Source organism: Phodopus roborovskii, unplaced genomic scaffold (assembly GCF_943737965.1).
Source record: "Phodopus roborovskii unplaced genomic scaffold, PHOROB, whole genome shotgun sequence".
Taxonomy (NCBI): domain Eukaryota; kingdom Metazoa; phylum Chordata; class Mammalia; order Rodentia; family Cricetidae; genus Phodopus; species Phodopus roborovskii.
Genome location: NW_026125545.1, coordinates 1,097,292 through 1,116,394, shown reverse-complemented (window position 1 = coordinate 1,116,394; position 19,103 = coordinate 1,097,292). Strand labels below are relative to the sequence as shown.

Sequence of the window (19,103 nt, the reverse complement as noted above, 5' to 3'; positions counted from 1 at the left end):
GTTCAAGGAGTGGGAGAGGCAGCCTCCAGAGCCTCTGGAAATAGGCGTAATGAAAAGTGCCCCTGATCTTCTATGGCACCCTTGACGTCTGGTGTTCAAACGGGTTGGTTTCTATATGTTAGCGAAGTTCAGCTGGAAAGTCTGACCAGGGGAGGTCATGAAGATAAAGAATGGAAAAAAATTGGCCGGATCAATTAGCAGGCAGGGGGTGGGGCCTGGGGAGGCTCTGGACCTGAAGTGCCCCGACAGTCTACTAGTCCACCTGCCATCTGAGAAGGAATGCGCAGACGTACTGGCAGCCTGTTCCATCTAGAGGGTGAGCGCTGGGGGCGGGGGGGAGCGTTTGGGCTGGTCCCCCTCAAAGCAGGGCTGTTTGCCTTTCTCCATTGTCTCTCGCTTTTCTTTACCAGCAGCCGAGGCTCTAGCATCATTTTCTTTCAATTATTTTCAGAACATTCTCAAGAAAAAGCTACTCTAGGGTCATACACACTGAAGGGAAACCGAGGCACTGGAAGGTGAGAGGTGTGACTATGGTTTAACTTGTAAAGGCATTGTGTATATATTCTCAGAGCCTGAGAAACCCTGAATGAACTTGTCGCGATGATGGTTAGTGTGTTTCTTCAGGCCACCTTTCCTCTGGGGAGGTCACAGAAAGTCTTGCTTTGGAAACAAATCAACAGAACAACTTCATCATAGCCCCATTTTCTTTGTTACTGTCCTCCCCTCAAGCCAGTCCCCCAGCCCAGGGCTTTCAGGTTCTGGAGATGGGACGCATTTCCACTTCTTGAGCTGTTGCTGGCCCTTTTGGCTTTGTGCGTGCCTGTCTGAGGACATACAAACCCTGCCATTTGCCTTCTGTCATGTTGCAATGCCCTGTGCACCAAGAGAAGCCGCGGAGGGGAAGAGCCAAGCAGAAAGTGATTCCTGGCCCAGCTTGCACCCTGTCCTCCAGAATTTGAGAAAAGAATGAGGCTTGCAGCTTGGCATGGGCGGTCCACCAAGAAATGTTCGAGGGCCCGGAAGTCAGGTGTTGGGTGGTGTAACCATTCTTTCTTCCACAGAGAGACCTCAGACTAGATTCCCTGAAGCCTTGGGAATGTGGCTTATATGGGTTTCTCAAATGTTACCTCCACCAGGGGATCAAAGATGAGGCTCCCGTTCTCTTGGGCCTGTACAACTAATGATTGATTTTGTGATACCTGTCCCTTGCTGGCGGGTTTCAAAGGATGGCCAAAGATACTTTTGAAAAAAGGGTCATTGCAAGGGCTGGAGATGTACTCAGTCACTAAAGTGTTTGCCTCACTTGAGCTAAACCCTGGGTTCTGTCTCCAGTACTTCGTAAACATGGCATGGTGAAACAGACCTGTTATCCCAGCACCTGGAAGTGAAGACAGCAGGGTCAGGAGTTCAAGGCCAGCCTTTCACTGCAGCTTGGGCTACAGAAGACCTTGACTTAAAAAAAAAAAAAAAAAAGCCCCACCCAATCCAAACTAAACGAATCAATCAATCAAACAATCAATCAAACAAACAAACAAAAAAACTAGAAGGAAATGATAGAATTATATTTTAATTAAGTAAAAAGTAAAAAAAAATGAGAAGAGAATTTTGCAGATCTCAGATATTCAGTTTGACACACTGTCACAAAACAAACATCAACAAATATTTTTGAGTTACTATTGCTGTGCAGAAGCCCGGAAGGAATTACAAACAATATGCAATTATCCTTGAACAGGACACCATAGAAAGCACCAGTCTGCCCATAGTAAAAGACTTACCCTGTAAGGAAAATATCCAGGTTTTATTTACATGTTAAAAACATTCTTGGATCACATATCCCCTTGAATCAAGTTTTCCTTGGGAAAGACTAGAATGCTTTTAGTATCAACTGAAGGGAGAATGTTAGTTGGTTTGCCCCTGTGGATGTGTAACTGAGAGACCATTATAATTGACTCAGTAGTCAGGGATTAATGTAGGACTGGGCGTGTCTGGCTAAAACTTATTCTCTAGTGATACTACATTCTTGTCCAGGGCACACTGTTCATGCACACCAAAGAGAGGAGAATGAGAAGGATGTGTGGGCTGAGAACAAATCCATTCCAGAGTTTTAAACATTTTCATACACTTGATGACAAGAGTTTACTTCTCAGCAGTGTGTCTGCTATAGAATTAGGTAGGTACAGATGACTATGTTTGAGGACAAACAGCCTCAGAATCATCCTTCATTGTATGATAATGATCTGTTTTGGAAAATAAAGAGCTCTCAAATTTGTGCCCTGTCTGGCATCTATGCATTACATGTTAGCATATTGTCTGGTCTTATGTCTGAAATCACTCGGGCTCAAATTAGAATTCATTATCCTTTTTTTGTTGTTGTTATTTTTTTTTTTTTTTTTTTTTTTTTTGCTTGTTTATTTTGAGACAGGATTTCTCTGTGTAGTCCTGGCTGTCCTGGAATTTGTTCTGTAGACCAGGCTGGGCCTTGAACTTAGAGATCCATCTGTGTCTGCCTCCCAAGTGCTGGGATTAAAGGTATGTATCACCATCACAGCTCAGCTTAGTTTTGAAGATTTTTTTTTTTTAAGAATCACATTCCAGAACACAGGAAGACCGCAGCACATTAAAGCATAGGACTAAAATACTATTGCTTTTTCTTTTCTTTCTTATGGTGGTAGGAAGCAAACTTAGAACTTAGAATATGCAGACAAGTCTCCTGAGTTATATGCCCAGCCCTAATTATTTAATTTGACTGAAGTAAATCAAGGGTACAACTGAGTTTAAATTCTTCTTGGGACCAGGGATGGAGTTTAGTGATAGAGTGCAAGACTCTTGATTTAATTTCCAGTACTTAAATTTAAGCTTTTCAGACCAGAAAACAGGAAAAAGAATCTTATATTTTAAAAGAGAGGGGAGACATTTCTTAAAAGAGATGTTTTAAAAATCAGGAAAATCAGAAGTAGCTGTTTTGGACATCAGTGAGTGAGCATGACTGACAGTTACGAATTTTCTTGGCAAATATACATGCATGGAACAAATCTACACAGACATACCATAATGAGTAGTAACTTAGTGAATGCTATTCATGCAAACAACAGCTTTTATTTGATAAATGCCCATAATATCTGTAGCACTAGAAAGAACGAAGTATGTGTGATATGATCCCTTCCTACAAGAGCTTCTCTACAGCTCCCTTTAAATCATAATTGTTGTCATATTAATTGTATAAATTCATGGGTTTCATGCTGATATTTGCACACATGCGTATATTCTTTACTAAATTTCAATGCATTTTAGAAACTTTAAATAAATCTCTATACTGAAGTGTCTCTTCATATTCTACTTTGTTCAGTTAATCAGTACCATCATAAGGAATAATACTAGCTAATATTTACTGAACCATGTTGTGCCCACCATTTTATTTATGAATTTACTTAGTGCTTATAAGAACATGATGAAATAAAAATTGTTCTCAGACTTTGAAGGAGGGAACTGAGGCACTGGAGAATAAGTGATTTGATTATGGTTTAATTGCCAGGAATCCTGGGGCATGACAAACTTGTGCAGAACCTACTAGTCCCTACATTTTTATGAGGAAACTTTGAGTTCTTTCTCAAGACCACAACCTGTTTTCAGGGAGGGATGCAGGGAAAAAGACTCCAGCTTCCTCAGTCTCAATTTTGTTCTGTCATCTAAGAACTTGTGAGCCAGGCAGGATGACTTGTGCTTACAATCCCAGCACAGGGCATTGGAGCCAGGAAGAGTCCTGCAGGTCTCATATCACCAATGGTTATAAGGACAGAGCAGTAACTGATGCTTTGGCCTGGAAAATCCCTGATCTGTCCATTTTTCAATACTGTGTCATGGTCTTATCACCTGCAGTGTTCTTGTTTGAGAGTCACACAATCACAGTAGGAAAAGGGGGGAAATTCAAGGGGAAAAAAATCTCATAATGTTTTAAGCAAGTTTATGATTATTGTTTGGCTGCATTCATAGTCACCCTGGATGCATGCTCACAGCCCACAGGCTGCAGGTTGGATGCACCTGCTGGGACAAGTCTTGTTTAACTGGAGCTGTGACCACAGGCATCCACATTCCTGCAGGTCCTGTTCAAGGCTTTGGAGGAAGAAGCTGATTGACCTGGTCTGGATTTGGGACCCATCACTTATACGCTCTGTGACCTTGGAGAATTTATAACATCTCATAAGTTTCAGATTCTCATCTGTAGAAGAGGGATTTGATGTGGTTTTTGTGAGGGCTCGAGAGCAAATGAGAAAATACGGTAATGTTCATGCCAGAAAACCAATGGGCTAGGGTATGTGTGTGGGGTGCATTTGAGATAAGGTTTCTCTGTGTAACAGTCCTGGCTGTTCTGGAACTCACTATGTAGACCAGGCTGGCCTTGAACTCACAGAGATCCATCTGCCTCTGCCTCCCGAGTGCTGGGATTAAAGGCTTTGGATACCTTGCCTGTCTCAGTCTAGGTTATTTCAAAGATGTCTTCTAATTTTGCTTTATTTGGTCTATTTTATTGCTGGTCACAAAAGTTAGCAGTGGTACTGGGGATTCCTTCAAAGTATTCCCTTATAGCTTCAAAAGACATCAAACGACAAGGTTTGGAGACCCATGCCATTCTCTCTACTGTGTTGGGCATAGTGGTACATTTCTTTAATCCCAGCACTGGGGAGCCAGAGACAGGCAGACCTCTGTAGATCTGAGGCCATCCTGGTCTACAGATCAAGTTCCAGGAGATCCAGAGCTACACAGAGGAACCTTGTCTCAAAAAACAACCAACCAACAAAAAAGAAATCTCTTTACTGATATAAACCTATTTGGTGTTCTGGACAAACTATAATGCTTATAAAGCTTCAACCAAAAATATAATTTATTTATGGCATTCATTGTATCTATTTTTTAATGGCACTTATCAGCTTTGAAACTATCAGTAAAATAACTTTTAAAACAGGAGTATTCATTGGCCAGGCATGGTGGTATATACCTACAATCCTAGCTGAGGCCAGAGAAGATCATTAATTTAGTGTGGTAAGACCTTGCTTCAACAAAAACAAAACAAAAAATCAAACAAACAAAACCTCCAAACAAAAGTAATTTGTTGTTTGGCAAAATTGGGTGGGTAGGAGACAAGGGAAATTGGGTCATGAAAGATGTTGAGGGGTCGGTTGTTGTTTGTGTCTTTGTTTTGAGATAGGGTTTCTCTGTGTAGCTTTGGCTGTTCTGGAACTCACTAGGTAGATCAGGCTGACCTTGAACTCCTAGAAATCTGCCTGCGGCTGATTCCCAAATTCTGGGACTAAAGGCGTGTGCCACCATACCTGGCTAATGGGTAGTTTACAACATCTAAAATGGAGCAAACGAAGTACAGCTGTACCAAGAGATTGCAGCTGAGTTTCCCCATCACACACCTAGAGATTCAATAAGGTTTGTGCAGTGGCTTAATTAGAAACTCCTGGACCGGGTTTCACAGGCTCGTGGGTGGGCCAATGACCACTTCATCATTTGGGTTTCAGCAAAATGAGATAATAGTTGTCATTCAAACAACATCTGGGAGGGAATTGCTGCTGTTGGTGAGTTTAAATATTAAGGAATATATTGTGTTAGCCATTTGAAGCAACAGGTGATTGGGGGCCTCAGTAAACAATGAATATGTCCTTCAACCTGCTACGGGAGCCCAGAGCCTGATGCCCCAGGAAAGACATTAGTAACTATGTAATGGAGCTTTAATTTTGTGTTGTTATTTTAAATAATTAATTGTAATTTTGGCTGTGCTAGAAGCTGTAGATATGTTTAAGTCATCTTTTCTGGCTGGAGTTATTGCCCTACCTTCATTAATCAGAGGTTATAAGAGAAGGTATACTTAGAAATGATTTCAAATGAAAGAAGGTGGATGTTCACTAAAATTATAATAAAATAGTGATATTGTCTCCTACAGAAAGGGATCGTGGAGATTATCTGGCTTGATCCTTTTGTTCTTTGGATGAGAAAGTTGGTACCAACTGGAAAGAAGGGACTTGGCCAGGGGCATACTGTTCGCCCCAGGTCAGGGAGGGAAAGAGTGGGTGTGGTATTCCGAACAGTTGTTCCAGAGACCTGACATTCCTTCCCACCCTTTGTCTCTGGTCCATAGAATACAGGAACTGGTTCCTGTTTTCTAAATTCTGAAGGTGTGGAAGTGCAAAGGTCAGATGAGCTGAACTAGATCAAGATCTTGTGGTGAGAAAGGAATATAACACCCATTTTAGAGAATGGAAACCAAGAACCAGAAATTGCCATCTTCTAGCACTTCAGGAGCTACCTGGGGCTCAGGGCTGCTGGCCTCACCCCTACCCTGCAGCCTTAGCTGAAAACTCCAGAGCAGAGGCTGTGATTTCCTCCAGACCTTGGGGCAAGTGCTGTTAACCTGGCAGTCCTTCCCCAGTCGTCGTTTGTAAAACAGAGATGAAGAGATGAAGCTGATAGTTCATTCCTTCACAGCTCCATCAGAGGCAGTCTGTGAAATTAGTTCCTGTTTGAAAAGGTCTGAGATCTGCCACAGTCCACTTCCACGCTAATATGACTACAAATACTTGTTATTATTATGAAAGAGTCTATTCCCCATCTCCCCTCTTTTAAGAACAGCCAAAGGACACTTTTTTATTGTCTCTACATAGCCTAAGAGGCAAATGCTTCAGTGTGACACCTTCCTGGAAGGCCCTAAACAATCAAACAAAAATAACTGTGGCAGTTAAGAGGGCTTCAGAGTTATAAGCACACTTTTAATTGTCAAACACAGCCTAGACTTGTGTGCCTGCCAAAGGCCTGCAAGTCACCTCTGTCCTCTGAAAGGTGAGGCATGGGGAAGTGACAGTAGGCACCCAGTTTAAAGGGGCTGTGTTTCTGAGTGTCTGCACCAAGGGTGTTTTTTTTTTTTTTTTTTTTTTTTTTTTTTTTTTTTTGCAAGAAGCACCTTAAGAAACATTTTGGGAGGAAAGTCACTACCTAATAGCTGAAGAGGTATCTCCTTCGGGCATACAGCCCTGTTCACAGCCTGTTTCTCAACGTTTGGGAATCCTTTAACAGTTTACGGAAGGCCACCCTTTACACCAATCCCACAGCGCTCTTCTCCATAACCTGATTTTAGAGGTGTTTCATTATCTCTAATTACTCGGGGTAAATGGTGATTACTCAGTGTTTTAATCACCAGTTTGGGCAGCAGTTACTCTAAACTCAGGGAAGCCCAGACTCCCATGGGTATTTTTGGAAGGTACAAAGACTAGTTGGTGCATGCTTTCTAGTACCTTGCACATGGTCCCCAGGTGAGCCCCGGCTGCTTCCAGAGCTGGAGGCTCTGGTGTCCCAGGCAATGTGGCAACTAAGGACTGGGGCACTGTGTAGGCTTCCTGACCCAGGCCTGCCAGGCGAGGCCCCGTGGCTGGATAGGAGGATGTGGGCGGGGCTCCCATCCCCAGAAGGGGAGGCGATTAAGGGAGGAGGGAAGAAGGGAGGGGCCGTTGGGGAAGACTGAGGAGGAAGGGAAGAAAGAGAGGGAGGTGAAGAAAAGGAAGGAGTAGACGTGAGAGGGTGGTGCTGGACGGTGGGAAGGTAGGAGCACGAAGCCTGGCCTGGAAGCTAGGTGAGTTCGGCATCCGAGCCGAAGGACCCTAGCCAAAGACTGTGCGCTACCCAGCCTGAGTATCTGTTTTCTGTCCCTGATGGGATTCGCATCCGAACCATCTGGAGTCTGCAGCGACCCAGTCTCTGGCCCTCGCCCAGGCTTACTGCAGCTGCCTAGAGGTTCCCAGGAGCAGCTGCTGGTGAGACCGCTTCTGCACGAACCTATGGTAAGTTGGACAATCTGGAGAGGGGTTCGAGGTGTGTCAGTAGTGGGCGAAGCTGGTGGTGGGGTTCAGGCTATAACCGAGGCAAAAGGTGGCCTGTTTCTCCTCCCTTCTCCCAACAGTGGGCATGATGGGGCTGAAAGGCGCCTCCATATAAGTAACTGCAGCTATGCAACTCATTTTGGGGACGTGCGGGCCAGGAGAAGCGGGAAGGAGAAAGGGTTTTGGTACGAGAGATCAATGAAGGGGGTTTTGGTCCCCCTGGACTGAAAGAGTGGGAGAGAAGGGAATCAACTCTGTTTCATCACGACTAGGGGGACTGAGGGACTGTGACACAGGGAGAGAAAACCTAGCCAGAGCTAGTTCTGTAAAGAGACTGTAGTCCAGCTTCGCTCCAAAGCCCAACCAACCTGGGATAGAGGGACTTCATCAAGCAAGTGTCACCTAACCTGGTCCCCAGAAATGGGCACCCCGAGACTGACAAACTGAAGCCACAGAACTTGAACCCATTTCCACGAGCTATTTTCTTAGACATGGGCACCCATGTATCCTGCCTTCTGTCTCTCTCACCTTCTTTCTCTGTCTCTCTCTATTTCTGTCCTCTCTGTCTCTTTCTCTCACACACACCCACACACCCACCCACCCACACCCACACACTGGAGAGGGGATATGTAAGATTCTAGGTACCATAGCCCGGATGCCAAAAGGCTACCTACGCCGGTCTTTTACCATGTTGTGTGTGATGGGAAGGAACTGGCAGGCTAATGCGGAGCTTCTTGGCTCCCGATGTCCTGAACTAACCCCCAAAAGTCCGGAATTTCGGGGTCCCTACAAACATCCAACGGAGTTGGGCCCCTGAGACTAAGAAAGTTTCCCGCCACGGCTTTGATTGATGGTTTTCTAGTATCTGGGCTTATGAGCTGAAGGTTTTGTGAGAAGTTGACTCACCAATGGAGACATATTCAATAAACTGAGGCTATCAAGTAAATTTTAGAGAAGATACTGGAAAGAAAGTGAAATCTAATTGCCTAACACAAGCTGCACCATCCTCAAGAACAAACCCAGGAGATGAAATTTTTCTTTGGTTGATAATTTTTTAATTAAAAAATCAGGGGAGGAAAGCGTGGTTAGAGAGAAATCCTTGTGAACTTGAAACAGTTCCTTCGTCTGTTTTCTTGGTTTTAACGTCGGGAGCGCTCCCGACACCATCAGAGACTCTGAAGGACAGAGGATTGTCCCGGGATCCCCAGCGTCCGCCCCTTCCACTCTCCCCGTGCTCCGCGTGCGCCAGTCACCAGCATATCTCTATATCCTTTCCCTGTAAAAGCAAATAAACAATAAGTTCCTTGCTCCTTCTAGCTCTTTCTCAGTTCATCCCAGCAGCAACGCTGGTCGGGCAGAGAGATCGTCTCAAAACTGTGTGGCTGGTGGTGAGAAGAGCGGACTGTCGCTCAGGGGCGCCCGCGGCCTCCGCACCCCGGCCAGGGGTGTGGGATGGCGCCAGGCAGCCAGAGCCACCAGGAAGGACATGACTCCATCCTTTACGTTTCTTTTTCCAAAGATTTCCCGCAAGTGCCTTCCCGACCCGGAAAAACCGAGTTTGTTGGGGGGGGGGGTGTCAGTATGGAAACCAACTAGGCACGTCGAGTTCCTAAAGAGAGAAACAGGGAAGGGTCTCCGTAAAGAGGCCGTGCAGAACCGGCTCTGTGGCGGGAATCCTGGGACTCGGATCCTAAGGTGGACTCGGTGCAATGACCTGTCTGAGCAAAGGAGTTGCGTTTCCTGAGGTTCCAACAGGCCTGCGCATGTGGCATCTTAGGATATTCTGACCAGTCATTGCCTGAGCTGTGCGTGTTGCTGAACTTCTTGGTGGAATCTATGCTGCGATTCTGTAGCTGGTGCAAAGAAGGAAAGGGGTGGGGGCAAGGAAGTGGCGCGCGGGGGGGGGGGCTGGGGTGGTGGTTTAAAAAGTAAGCCAAGCCGGAGAGAGAGGGACTCGTTAGCAGAGGTCGAGAGCAGGAGGAAAGCTGTTCCTGGTTTTGTAGACTCTTGGGATCGCGCTGGGGTTCCCTTTCCGCTCCCGGTCCGAGTTGTAAAGCCTTTGGAACTCCGAGATCTGAAAATGGGATGCGCTCTTTCTTCGGCGACGCCTGTTTTGGAATCTGTCTGGAGCTAGGAGCCCAGACGTCCGCCCCTCCGCCTTGAATGGCACCGCCGACTGGTTTCTGAAGGATCTCCTTGGCTGGAGCAGACGCTGGGGTCAGCCGACACCGTGCGGGAACTCTGGTGGTACTGCTAGACAGTATTTCAGCAGCCGCTCCTTCTAACTTTCCCACACCGATCACACCCTGACACCCCCCGCCGCGGGCTGCGTTGGCGACGGGTTGAGCGACTTCTGACTGGGAGCTAGATCCGCTAGGGGTCGGACGCCTGTCGCTAGAAGCATTATTTGGCCTCTCGGAGACCCTGTGGAGGAAGTGCCGGAGTATGCGAGTGTGTTTGCGTGTGTGCGCGCGCTTGGAAGGTCCCTACGCGCTTTCCTTTTCAAGTAACTTTCTGTGGTGAGGCTTTGGAAAGCTGTCTCTGAGGTCCCCCACCCGGCCGCATTTAAGCTGCATTGGCGCTGCAAAGCGCAGCGTCTTCAATGCACCCCGATCCTCCAGCTTCAGATAGCCAGTGTCCGGGTCTGGCCAGATGGCCCAGAGCATCGCAGGTAGAGATGTGTTCCAGGTTCCCTGCGCGCTGCGCCTACGACAGAGAACCGCGCCAGCGTCGTGTGTCCCGCCGAGGGCTCTGCAGAGCAGGCGGGGACAACTCCCAGACGGCTGGGGCTCCAGCTGCGGGCGAGGAGGTTGGCCTCGCTCGCAGGGGCAGAACCCAGCCGGGGTGGGAGGGTGGAGGAGGGGCGGGCGGGCTCCTCGGTGAGCGGGGCGGGGCCTCCGGGTCCATGTGACTCCTAGGGGCTGGAAGAAAAACAGAGCCTGTCTGCTCCAGAGTCTCATTATATTCAAATATTCATTTTAGGAGCCATTCCGTAGTGCCATTCCGAGCAACGCACTGCCGCAGCTTCTCTGAGCCTTTTCAGCAAGTTTGTTCAAGATTGGCTCCCAAGAATCATGGACTGTTATTATATGCCTTGTTTTCTGTCAGTGAGTAGACACCTTCTTTCCTCTTCTCGGGATTTCACTCTGTTCTCTCATTCCTGATCGCTGTCTGTCCCCCGCCCCCCGTCGAATTTCCCTTCCAGTGTCTACGCTCTGCTCTCAGGCAGCGCTGTCGCTCTCTTCTTGGTGTCTGTGGGCCAAACGCTGAAAGCATGCGGGTGCCTTTTCAAGCGCTCCCACTGTCTTCTCAGATCCGCTGCGTTGCAAGAAAGGGGGAGCTCAAAGGGACCAAAGAGATGAAAGATCCGCAGGTCGGGGCTGTCCCTCGAGGGCTAACCACTCCCTTCCCGGTCCGGTCCCACTCGCCTGGGAAGGCCAGTTCCTTGCCTCATGTCAAAGAGCCCGTGTTCGCTTCGGAATCACTCCCACTCTTTTCTTGGGAGCAAAACTTTTTCACTGAGCATTTTCAGCGTATTGGCCACAATGAAATAAATCACGAAGTCACCGGGGCAGCCCCTTGATTCCTTTCTCAATTACTGAACCCTGCCGCCCTGTCCAAGCCGGGTTGGCGCTGCTCTATTCTCCCTCCCTCCTGCTCTTAACTAGCTGGAAGTTGTGGAAATTGGGCTGGAGCTCGGAGGAAGGGCGGGGGTGGTGGTGGTGGTGGTGGAGGAGGAGGAAGGGGGGGCGCTTAAGGACTGAAGAGAAGAGCGGTGACATTTTAATTCTCCCTCCCCCACCCCCTTTTACCCCCTCAATGTTAACTGTTTATCCTTGAAGAAGCCACGCTGAGATCATGGCTCAGATAGCAGTTGGGACAGGATGGAGGCTATCTGATTTGGGGTTATTTGAGTGTAAACAAGTTAGACCAAGTAATTACAGGGCGATTCTTACTTTCGGGCCGTGCATGGCTGCAGCTGGTGTGTGTGTGTGTGTGGGGGGAAGTGTGAGGGAGAAAACACAAACTTGATCTTTCGGACCTATTTTACATCTTGACCGTCCGTTGCTACCCCTATATTCATATGCAGAGACATCTCTATTTCTCCCTATTGATCGGTGTTTATTTATTCTTTAACCTTCCACCCCCTCCCCAGAGACACCATGATTCCTGGTAACCGAATGCTGATGGTCGTTTTATTATGCCAAGTCCTGCTAGGAGGCGCGAGCCATGCTAGTTTGATACCTGAGACCGGGAAGAAAAAAGTCGCCGAGATTCAGGGCCACGCGGGAGGACGCCGCTCAGGGCAGAGCCATGAGCTCCTGCGGGACTTTGAGGCGACACTTCTCCAGATGTTTGGGCTGCGCCGCCGTCCGCAGCCGGGCAAGAGCGCCGTCATCCCGGATTACATGAGGGATCTTTACCGGCTCCAGTCTGGAGAGGAGGAGGAGGAAGAGCAGAGCCAGGGAACTGGGCTGGAGTACCCCGAGCGCCCAGCCAGCCGGGCCAACACCGTGAGGAGTTTCCATCACGAAGGTCAGTTTGTGCTCCTGGTCCTGGAGGTCTGAGGGTGGGGTGCGGGGGGGGGGGGCAACTGGCCGGGCAAGCTGAAGGGGCAGTGGAAGCCCCAGGGAAGAATAGTTCAGGTTACATCAAAGCTCCAAGTCCAGGAGGCTGAGGGCGGTTTACCTCCAAATTTCCAGAGCTGCCTCTGAAGGTACTTTTCTGGAGCCCGTGGCGGGGGTGGGGGCGTTGGGAAGAAGCGAATGACACCACTCAGGCGTGGGCTAGCCCTGGCGGCGTGCTTTTGCTATATCAAAGCCGGGTTTTCTGCCCGTTTTGTTCAAAGCACCTACTGAATTTAATATTACAGCTGTGTGTTTGTCAGGTTTATTCAATAGAGGCCTTGTAATACGATCTGAATGTTTCCTAGCGGATGTTTCTTTTCCAAAGTAAATCTGAGTTATTAATCCTCCAGCATCATTACTGTGTTGGAATTTATTTTCCCTTCTGTAACATGATCAACAAGGCATGCTCTGTATTTCCAGGATCGCTGGGGAAATGCGTGGTAACATACTCGAAAGTGGAGAGGGAGAGAGGGTGGCCCCTCTTTTTCTTTACAACCACTTGTAAAGAAAACTGTACACAAAGCCAAGAGGGGGTTTTAAAAGCGGAGTCCGAGGGTGGTGGAGCACAAGAGTTGACACATGGAAATTATTAGGCTTATAAAGGAGGTTGGGAGATACTTTCTGTCTTTGGTGCTTGACAAATGTGAGCTAAGTTTTGCTGGTTTGCTAGCTGCTCATTTCTCTGTTACTTCACATTAAGAGGCACAGTTATTTCCTCCCCGTAGGCTTCCACTATAGAAGCAGAATTCACCCAGTCCCGCTTTTTCAGTTTTGCTTTTCTGTCTCAGAAAAGTTCATGGGCTTTTTCTTTTCCCTTTTCAACTGTGCTTAGAACATCTGGAGAACATCCCAGGGACCAGTGAGAACTCTGCTTTTCGTTTCCTCTTCAACCTCAGCAGCATCCCAGAGAATGAGGCCATCTCCTCTGCAGAGCTCCGGCTATTTCGGGAGCAGGTGGACCAGGGCCCTGACTGGGAACGGGGCTTCCACCGTATAAACATTTATGAGGTTATGAAGCCCCCAGCAGAAACAGAGCCTGGACACCTCATCACACGACTACTGGACACCAGGCTAGTCCACCACAATGTGACACGGTGGGAAACATTCGATGTGAGCCCTGCGGTCCTTCGCTGGACCCGGGAAAAGCAGCCCAATTATGGGCTAGCCATTGAGGTGACTCACCTCCACCAGACACGGACCCACCAGGGCCAGCACGTCAGGATTAGCCGATCGTTACCTCAAGGGAGTGGAGATTGGGCCCAGCTCCGGCCCCTCCTGGTCACTTTTGGCCATGATGGCAGGGGCCATACCTTGACCCGCCGCCGGAGGGCCAAGCGTAGTCCCAAGCATCACCCACAGCGGTCCAGAAAGAAGAATAAGAACTGCCGTCGCCATTCACTCTATGTGGACTTCAGTGATGTGGGCTGGAATGACTGGATTGTGGCCCCACCAGGCTATCAGGCCTTCTACTGCCATGGGGACTGTCCCTTTCCACTAGCGGACCACCTCAACTCAACCAACCATGCCATTGTGCAGACCCTGGTCAACTCTGTTAACTCTAGTATTCCCAAGGCCTGTTGTGTCCCCACTGAACTGAGTGCCATCTCCATGTTGTACCTGGATGAGTACGACAAGGTGGTATTGAAAAATTATCAGGAGATGGTAGTGGAAGGGTGTGGATGCCGCTGAGATCAGGCCTCTCTGAGGACACACACACACACACACACACACACACACACACACTTTCCCATCCAACCACCCACACATACCACACAGACTGCTTCCTTATAGCTGGACTTTTATCTTAAAAAAAAAAAAGAAAGGAAAAAAAACCTAAACATTCACCTTGACCTTATTTATGACTTTACGTGCAAATGTTTTGACCATATTGATCATATATTTTGACAAAATATATTTATAACTACGTATTAAAAGAAAATAAAATGAGTCATTATTTTAAAGATAATCTATGGCCTTTTATCTTATTTCCTGTTCCATCCTTTTCTGTTAGGATAAGGCAGAGGATAGAGCGGAAGTCAGGTGGTAACGAGGTGGATGAATGGTGGGGGCAGGGGCAACTGTTTAAGGCTTTTATTTAATGTTAACAAGGATGTGGTGCCCTCTCCCATCTGGATGGCATGTGCCCTGCAGAAACAGTGGGAGGAAAGGTCTAATGAAAATTCGCATGGGACTTCGGGCACTTCTTGGTTTTGCTCACCTATTGAGTGTGTCAGAGCTACATCTCAGTGTGTGGAAAAGGGCTCAGTATGAGGTAACTCATTCCCACCTTTGCCTTTATGACACCCCAGAGTGTCTTCAGTCCTGGCAAGCATCTTTGTATTTTTGAACCAAATCCAGTCCACACACACATTAATGTGAGTGTTGTTGTCTCCTTTCAAACAGGGTTTTGTTTTTAGTCATTCCCCCACTTCCAGACAGGGTTTTGCTATGTAGCCCTGACTGTCCTGGAGCTCACTCTAGATCAGGCGGGTCTCAAATTCAAGATTTTCTTTTTTTGAACTGGTTTTTAGCCAATAAAACAAATAATGGGCTCTACTTTAGAAAAACTTAATGAGCACTTATACAACATGTAGGAGTATCCATTGTTGAGTGACTTTTTCTCTTTGTCTTACCTTCCTCACAGGAAGGCTTTTGTCAGGTTCACATTCCCAACACTGTTATGGAAGGGGACTTGGCAATAGAATGAAATACTGAAGGGTCAGAATTGTGATATTTCATGGCATCAATTGGGTCATGAATCTCTTGCCTGCTGTTTCTCTGCTGTCTTCTCCACCACCCAAAACAGAGGTGTTCTTCAAGGAGAAAAGACTAATTTGGTGGCACAGTGAAGAGAATGGTCTTAGCCTGAGATGTAGCTCGGTTGGCAGAGGGCTTGTCTAGCATAAAGAAAACTTAGGGTATGATTCTAGGTTTGAGGCAGGGTGTGGTGGTAGAGGTGCTGCACAAACCTGTAATCTTAGCCCTCTGAGGGGTAGATGCTAAAAGATCGGAAGTTCAAGGTCATGCTCAGTTACAAAGCAAGGTTCTCATCAGCCTGGGTCAGAAAGACTCAAGACCTTGTCTTTAAAAACAAGGGGTGGGGGGAGGAGAGGAGGAAGGCAGACATCAGTGTGCTTAGAGGTGGGGAACTCCTAAAGTTGAGGACAGTAAGAGTTTTCTGAAAAGATGTGCTTGTAGGAGTTTAGGGAAACAAAGAACATACCTTGTCTTTTCTCATTACTGACAATTAAGTCCTGGGATGCTCAGGCGCATTTCTGTGTCCATTTGCTTTGGTAGGCTGTGGGGGGGGGGGTCTTGATTCTCTGGGAAGGGAAAGAGAAAGTGTATTTCTCCACCTGTCTGAAGATAAAGGTCTGTCTGGGCAGTGTGTCGAGCACAGGGGCACAGGGGCAGCTTAGCCTCTCTCTGTGTGTCCTGGGTACACATCCCTGCATTCTTTTACACAGTGTTGCACATGCTTCTGGGAGTCCAGTGGATAAAGCAGGACTCATTTTTGTTTTTAATTACTGAAATTCTACAGTTCTGCAAAAGGAGCAGCTTAGTGGGAACCAATATAAATAGAAGTGGGGTGGTTGCCAAAGCCCCAGCTCCCTGGAGAGCACAGGTGGAGTCAAGGCAGCAGGATGCTCCCCCTAACCCCTTCCAAGGAGTTTTCCCCATTGCGCCAGCCTCACTAGCCATTGCCCCTTTCATTAATGCCTGAATCAAGCATTTGAGAGAAGCCCGTTATGGGTTCTCCTTTGGGAGGCCTCATTGTGTTTTGCCTGGTCTTCAGCAACTCTCTGAGAAGACAGTGTCTTTGAAAGAGAGCCCCAGATCTCCAGCAGTAATGGTCTTAGCCTGGTGGCTGTTGAGTTCAGGTCATTTTCAAGCAAGCACTCCCCCACCCCCAACTCCTTCTACTGGCTTATTTTCAGGAATGGATAATGTTGTTTATTTGTTCAGCCAAATATTTGGTCTGGGGAATTTACCGTGAAATTCTGTGAATTGCATATACCTAGTTAACAAAATAGTCCAAGTGCCACAAATGTCAGCATGGAAAACAAGGCGCCATAATCGGATTTAACCCTTCGGACTCCTGCTTGAAGCACAGTATGAAGGCCTAGGAGGGGAAGGACTTGAATTAGGTTTGCTTTAGACTTGGCCCAGGACCCTTATGAGAGTTTGGATCTAGCTTGACATCTCCCTTTTTATAGCTGCCCCCCTCTCCCGAGAGATGATTCCATTACTTCAAGAAAGGGAGGGAGAATCGCCCTGGAGGAGTTCAGTAAAGTCTTAACCACATTAGAAGAGCTGCTGACTCGATCCCTGCCCACCCTTAAACTGGAACCGGCTTCCTTGGAGCTTAAGAAAAAAAAAAAAAAAAAAAAAAAGCGCGTTTGTGTGGGGGCTTTTGTTGCGTAATTCGCTTAGAACCTGCCAGGTGACCTGCTGACTTTGTTTTCTGTCTTGACTGTGCTTCATTCCACCGCCCCCCCCCCTCCCAGCCGCGGGGCAGCGTCACACTGTGAGGGCCCCGCGCGGCCCCGGAGCTGGCAGACCCCACTAGTCACCCCAGGCTTTGGACGAACTTCAAGATCCGGCCCCAGCGGCCACCTCCGGCCTGCTCCCGCGGCAGGCAGGCAGCGGCGGCGGCGAGGACACCAGGGGGCGTCCTTCCCGTCCCGCCCCATCCCGCCCCTCCCCACCCCGCGCGAGCGTGCACCTGGTGGCACCACCCCTGCCCGGGACTGCCGTTTCAGGTCCCCCAATTCCAGCCCACCGGGAGTGTGGCTCATCCACCCGGCGCGACGCAGCCTAGGTGAAGCTCGCAAGGACAGGCGGTTCTGATTAGCGCACGCAGGTCCTTGGGGCGGTTACTCGGTAGATTTAACGTGAAATGGGGTCACTTGGCCGCGCAGAGGCACAGAGACTAGGGGTCAGAAAAGGGGGAGAAAGCTCAACATGTGGAGGAATGAGAAGGGTTCTAGATGTTTAAGGGATTTCAGTGAGAGCAGAGAGCGGGAACTGGGGAGTGAGCTCTGGACATTGCATGGCCTTGGGAACAAATCTGACTTGAGGCCAGCCGCTGAAGCTAGCTAGCCTCCAACTCTTGGGGGAATATAGAGCTTCAGGTCCTGGCTGAACTTACAGAGAGCCTGACTTTCCTCTTCCTCAATATAGCTGGTGAGAAGGGAAGGGAAGAAGGCTTAGGGTGTGTAATAGTAGAGTGGGTCCATTTCTTTCCCGCCAATTCCGTCATGCGTGATAGCAGCACTTTAGCTGACTGCCTCTAGAAGCCACAGTACCAGCCGGGTTTCCTCTCCAAAGGTGAGCCTGGGAAAGGAGAAGAAAGCTCACCCCGAATCCCAGGTGTGCAAACAATCAATATTTGTTCTCAATGATGCTTCTGCCTCTTACCCAGCACAAATCTTACACTCCTCACACATTCTCTTTCGGGAATAAAAGAAATGAAGCCAAAGCAACATGAATGACCCAGCCTTAGAAGACCATTGGAACTTCCCAGAGGACTTCAGGATGACTTGCTGGAGTACCTAATTAGAACTGATGGTTACCATATGATACAAAGTAGCCCAATTCAGGAAAGTACAACTAGAAACAAACTCTAGGTTAGGAAGAGCCCAGGTCTGAGTGGGAGGGTCCCATTCACCTATACATTCAACATGTACTGATCTGTGGCAGTAAGTGCTTATGACTGTGACTTTTATCAATAGACAAAATGCCTGGTCTTAGGAAAGATGTTTGAATGATTCTAAGATGACAACACAGGAGCTCAACACATATAGATAGAAAACTTGAGAAGTCAGAAGTTTAAGGTTGTAATATTTAACCAATTTCTGAAAAAGAACTTCCCATCAGCTATTTGCCATCTGTAAGATGGGCACTGTCCTTGTGTACCTTCAAGCACCATGGAAGTTTCTGGTTACCTTGCTTTCTCTCCCCCCCCCCCAAAAAAAAATCCCTTGGAAATGTTGACTGCCAATCTAAATGCTGTGTAGTAGGTTGCTCAGATCTTTAAAATATAAAAAAAAAGTGTTTCATAAAGAAGGGGAGACAAGATGAGACAGTAACTTGCTGAGATGTTGCTAATGAGATTCTCAAGTCTAGTTTTCATCCAGTCTCGCCACATTTTCCGATGAAACCATGGTTTCTCTTCACTTTGCATAATTTGATTTCTACCTAAAACATTTACAACAACAAAAGCACTCTGTAGCAAACCCTTGAACTCCTAAGCCAAGGTACTTAAACATTTTGGGGGCATAATTTTATTATAACTTTAGTGTGTTGTTCCCCCCCCCCCCAGTTTTATTAACGATGCCTTGGCCAACACATACTTTTCTAAAGGGTTTAAGCCATCCTTACTAATGCTTTCTTCTGGAGTCAGTTCTCTCCCCTTAAGGTAGCAGCAACTGACACCCTGCATTCGGTAGAGAACATGCAACCTATTCAACTCAAACTTCATGCTGATTTAATCTTTTAATCCTTGTCACTTGGTTTTCTAAGCAGTTTGCTTCAGTAGAGAGACCTGAGGCAGGGGCCTAAATACAGGGTGGGGGGGTGAGGGGTGGAAGGGAGTGGAGGG

The 19,103-nt window shown here is 47.6% G+C and overlaps 1 protein-coding gene across 2 annotated transcripts; it reads left to right on the top strand.

Annotated features, from left to right (window-relative positions):
* Positions 1–7,583: 7,583 nt before the first annotated feature.
* Positions 7,584–14,465, top strand: Bmp4 (bone morphogenetic protein 4). Of its 2 annotated transcripts, none has more exons than XM_051177069.1 (4): positions 7,584–7,832; positions 10,854–10,978; positions 12,028–12,407; positions 13,332–14,465. In XM_051177069.1, the coding sequence occupies exons 3-4, from the start codon at positions 12,035–12,037 to the stop codon at positions 14,186–14,188; spliced, it is 1,230 nt and encodes a 409-aa protein (XP_051033026.1). In that variant the 5' UTR covers positions 7,584–7,832; positions 10,854–10,978; positions 12,028–12,034; the 3' UTR covers positions 14,189–14,465. The 2 variants fall into 2 exon arrangements, with proteins under 2 accessions (XP_051033026.1, XP_051033027.1); XM_051177070.1 differs by lacking the exon at positions 7,584–7,832 and adding an exon at positions 10,356–10,542.
* The last annotated feature ends 4,638 nt before the right edge of the window (positions 14,466–19,103 follow it).